This window comes from Hipposideros armiger, unplaced genomic scaffold, assembly GCF_001890085.2.
Source record: "Hipposideros armiger isolate ML-2016 unplaced genomic scaffold, ASM189008v1 scaffold_36, whole genome shotgun sequence".
NCBI classification, from domain to species: Eukaryota; Metazoa; Chordata; class Mammalia; order Chiroptera; family Hipposideridae; genus Hipposideros; species Hipposideros armiger.
Genome location: NW_017731386.1, coordinates 5,958,931 through 5,963,993, shown reverse-complemented (window position 1 = coordinate 5,963,993; position 5,063 = coordinate 5,958,931). Strand labels below are relative to the sequence as shown.

At 36.1% G+C, this 5,063-nt stretch overlaps 1 protein-coding gene across 1 annotated transcript in view; it reads left to right on the top strand.

The window, feature by feature from the left end:
- The window catches only part of GALNT1 (polypeptide N-acetylgalactosaminyltransferase 1), a 91,338-nt gene that overhangs the window by 15,052 nt on the left and 71,223 nt on the right, over positions 1–5,063 (top strand). Inside the window, exon 2 of the mRNA XM_019637899.1 lies at positions 4,213–4,454. Coding sequence (XP_019493444.1) covers positions 4,316–4,454 — 139 coding nt within the window. The 5' untranslated portion in view covers positions 4,213–4,315. The remainder of the gene's footprint in view (positions 1–4,212; positions 4,455–5,063) is intronic.

Here is a 5,063-nt window from a genome sequence, read left to right as displayed (position 1 = left end):
ACTGTTTGAATAAATGTAGATTTTTGTACATGAATAAATGAATATAGATTGTTGGAGCAAAAATTAATATAAGACCCAGTCTTATTTTCGGGAATACATGGTATCTTCTGCAACTTAAAAAGTTTTTTTTGTTCAAGCATTGATTTTGAGATTTATCCATGTCAATATATGTCATTCTAGGTCATTCATTTTAACTGCTTTGTAGAATTCATTGTAGGAATATACCAATATATTTGGCCCTTTAGTCATTAATGGATCATGAAATCAATTTAGTGAGTACCTGTTAGCATTTTAATTAGTGAAATAGAAGATATCAGAGTATGTCTTATGTAGTAAAAGTATTCCATTAATCATTGTTTCAGTAGGTATATGCTAGATTAACAAAATATATCTGTTATGGGTTATGGTCAGAACCATGTGACTATAGATGTGAAATTATGGAACTGAAAGGTATGTGCTTTTTTTATTTCATTAAATTATTTTTCAAAAATTGCACCTACAGTGTACCAATGTACACTTTCCAGCTGCAGTAGATGAGAGACTACATTTCTCTTCATACAGAGTAAATAATGGCATGAGTGAGACATAATAGTGGCACGGACTAAGCTGGCACAGGTGAAGAAGTTTTCAAATTCTGACTGCATTTTTAAGATGTAATCTATCAATGCTGATGGGTTGGATGTGGTGTAAAAGAGAAAAAGAGGAGTTAAGAATGCAGGCCTGAGCAGCTGTCTGAATTAAAGTAATACCAAGATGGAAATAAGAGGAAAGTAGAAACATGAGTATAGAAATCAAGAGTTCTTAGCACATATAAAATCCTGGAGTTCGGGGGAGAGATTGAAGCTGTAGTCATGAAGGGATGTGGAATCTAAAGATATGGGACTGGTTAAGGTAGCCTTCGGAGTGGATGAGATGCAAAAGAGATTAGGTGACTGACATTTAAGCCTTTAAAGATTGAGAAGAGGAGGAACTTCTAGCACAAGGCTGAGAAAAGGTTAGATAAGAGGGAAAAAATATATAATGCCTAACAAGCCAAGCAGTGTTTCAAGGAGGAAGTGGTGAACTATTTTAACTGCTGCTGAAAGGTAAAGTAAGTTGAGGTCTCTAAGTTGACCAGTGAATTTCAGTGAGTGGAGGTTGTTGGAACTTGGACAAAATTGTTTCTGTGGAGTGATAGGAATGAAACCTTGAATAAAAGAATAGGGAAGATTTCTATTTTCTGTAATGGTGGCCTTGGTGATCTAGACCAACTCTGTAGTTGAGGACACCTAGAAAGGAAAAATTATAAAAATCATCTGCTTGAAAACATCTAGAAGTTAGAAGGCAGAGCTTAGAAGGGAGTGAAGAATTACAGAGCCAAAATGTGGGAGAAGATGGCAACCCAGAGAAAAGAGCCTAGAATTTGGAGGCTACTTTTTATCTAGCAGCATCTGCTAAATCCAGATTGTTAAATAGTGCTTTTGACAGCCTTTTGGTGCTAGGGCATAAAAACNGGGCCCTCTGGCGTCCCAAGCCAGTTCTTAACCAACACGCCACTCGGCCGGCCCTGATCGTCCTTTTTTATAACAAACAGATAACCAAGAACTACTAGACGTCAGAGGAAACCCTCAAACATGAAAAGTATAGTCAGTCTAAAGCAAACAGCAATGTGGAGGAAGCAAGGACTATTCAGGGAGAAGATAACTTAAAAAATAATAATCCCAATTAAATTGGAAAACATTTCAACTATAAAACAAGAATAGGATACTATTAAAAAGATACACTGAGAAAAAAAACTTTTGGAAATAAAAAAAAAAATTTAGTAGCAGGTTGGGAGGAAATCTTCCATGAAAATGGACCGAGGAGATGGGCAATAATAAAAAGCATATGAAATTGACATGACAGTCAAGGAGGGCCAATATTTGATTAATAGAAGTCAAAGAGAACAACATCAAAAAAAAATGGGAGAGAAAATTTATCCACAGGATGTTCTAGAGCTGGACTATATAGGTTTTCAGATTGAAAGAGCCCACTACGTCTTCAGAACAATAGATGAAAATAGACTGCACCCACAGCATTGTGAATTTTAGAACACTGGGCATCTTCCTTTCCCAAAGACCAATAATTTAGGTTTTTAATAGAGAAACTATAAGTTTCTCTAGTGAAGGAAGCAGGTCATAATCAAAGGATTATTTATCAGAATGTCTTCAAACTTAGCAGCAACTCTGGAAACAGGAGCAAAATTCTAAAGGAAAATAGTTTCCAAACTAGAATTTTATATCCATCCAAACTCACAATCAAATGCACAGGTTAAATAAGGACTTTTTTGGAAATACAGGGTCTCAAAACATTGAACTACCATGCACCCTTTCTCAGGAAATTCTGGAGAGTGTGCTCTACCAAATGAATACTTAAACCAAGGAAAAGAAGGACACAATGTGGAAGACAGGAGATCCGGCCTGTGTGAGAGATGGCGGGAATCCCTGTAAGATGGTGAAGGGAGAGCCCTGGGTGAGAGTTAGGCAGGCAGAGAGGCAACCAGCCCAGATGGGAGCAGGTTAGAAAACACTCCAGCAGAGACTTCAAGATGTCATTGAAGTCATAGCTGGTATAGCTGAAGGTGTTTAGAAGTGATTTCAACACCTGATGGAGAGTTTGGGATTGAATTATTAATAAATACATAGAAAACCATAGCAAGGGAAAAAAAGCAATCATTAACTCCAGGGAAAACTTAAGTTCTTCAGAGAAAGCAAAAATAATCATAGTTCACTACATGGCAGAGCTGTGAATGAGTCATAATAAGACAACCATTGAATATTGCGCATGTGAAAATTAAACTGAAGGTATGGACAGTATCTGTTCATCCAGTAATTGGTTAAGTGGACATTAGTTAAGAGAAGCTTCATTGCAATCTTAGATTTTCACAAGTTATATATACTTTCCTAAACAATTTAAGAATTATTGAAGAAAGCTAGACTCTTCAGGGAAACCTACAGTTAAAATTTTAATAATGCCTATATTTAAGAGTCTCAACTATTATTGTTTCTTGTAGAGTTATTTTAGTAATTTTAATAATTCCCCTGAGCATATAACCACTCTCAATATATCTTATTAAGTGTTTTGGTTTTTTTTAAATCTTTTATTTGGTTTTTGAAGACACTTTTACTAATGAGTATCTTTTAAGTGTATTATAAGTCACCAGTTTTTGAACATTGAACAACTTCATGAAGTTAAGAACAGTGTTTAAAAGGTGTGATACATACGCTTATGCCCTGAATTACGGGCTTGATGAGGACCCCTCATACTTGAAAAAATTCTGTTTCATGCAAGCTGCTAGTACACAGTCCTGGCCAACCATTGGGTCTTTATGGGACTGGGTCGCGTGGGGAGAGGGGTCACAAAGTCACTACCACTGAGTAGTCTTTTTATACCTTCTTGCTCCGTCTCCGTGATGGTATCCTTTTTTAAAAAAACTTTTTATTATGGAAAGTTTCAAATGTATACAAAAATAGAGATAATAGTATATAATGAACCCGCATGTATTCATCATCTTGCTTCAACAATTCCTAATAGTCTTGTACTATACCCTCAGAGATGTCCCCTGACAATCTCCATCTCCTGGCATTGATACCTCTGTATAGTCTCCTCCTATGTTGTACTAGGGTTGATCTGTAACACAGTGCAGTGATAGAGTGTCACTTTCAGGACTAGGTTATAAAATACACTGTGGTTTATAATTTGGTCTTTTACTCTCACTTGGCTCATTGGCTCTGTGGTAAGTTAGCCAACATGACAGAAGCAGCTGTATAGCTTGTGGTGTATGGCCTTTTGTGATCAACTAGGTGAGACTAGAAGCAGATTCCCCAGGCCCAGGCAAAGATACAATTCATAAATATTACAATATGTATCTCTGAAAGATAATGACTCATAAAAAAAAGAAAAATCATAACATTTTCATGTCTAAAAATTATTAACAGTGATTCCTTAATACCATGAAATACCCAGTTAGTGTTCAAGTTTCCCTAGTTATGTCATATATTTTTCTTTTTTTTATAGTGTTTGTATCAGGATCCAAATAAGGTCCACAGATTGTCTCTTTAGTCTCTTTTAGTTTGTAGGTTCCTTCTCCATCTTCTTTTTTCCCTACACAGTTTATTATTTGACAACCAGGTAGAGCAGCGGTTCTCAACCTTCCTAATGCCGCGACCCCTTAATTCAGTTCCTNCTCTATAGGTTATGAATGCGATTTCTGATGAAACTGGATTGGAAAAATTTTCATGATCTTTGTATATTTATATATATATATTTTAAAATTTTGCATTTGACTTAAAGTGCCATGAGAAAATTTGCATATTGCAAGGTGGTCCTAGCCACCTCCTTGATTTGGGTACTCTTGGATATGTTCCTGCTGCTTTACTTCAGTGAATGCAACAAATGTGATGAAAAAAAGGAGAGAGGACTTCCTGCTGGGGATGGTGAGTGACATTTTATTATAATATTACTAATTTTGACAAATATGTTACAGGGATTTTTGTTAACTAATTTGGATACTATAAAATTTTATCATTTTTAGATTAATAGTAATCTCTGGTTTCCTATATATGGTGAACATATCCAACAATTCTCTAGTGGTTTCTTCCAACAGTTAAAAGTATTAAAGTAGCATGTATAGAATTGCTAAATTCAATTTTTGTGTTCAATGTTAAATGTAGTTAGTTTTCTGGGAGTTATATTATGTTACCAAATATACAAGGACTCTCATAGTTGGAATTATCAAAATTGTACAGATTAGTCTAATGCCATAATGCTGAGTGGAGTACAGTAAGTCCCCGACTTACAAACATTTGAGTTGCAAACTTTCACAGATACAAACGGACCTCACATTACAAACATTCGTAGATGCAAACAAATCGCGGAAGTAGCTCACGTGTCTGCCAGACATTGTCACAGTTGTGCTGCTGTGTGCTTACTGTACAGTGTGATAGTGTACAGTAGTACAGTGCTCAGTCAGAGCCCACGATGTCTGGAAGCAAGAGGAAAAGCAGTGGTGATGTGGAGGGGACTGCTAGGAAGCGTCAGAGGTG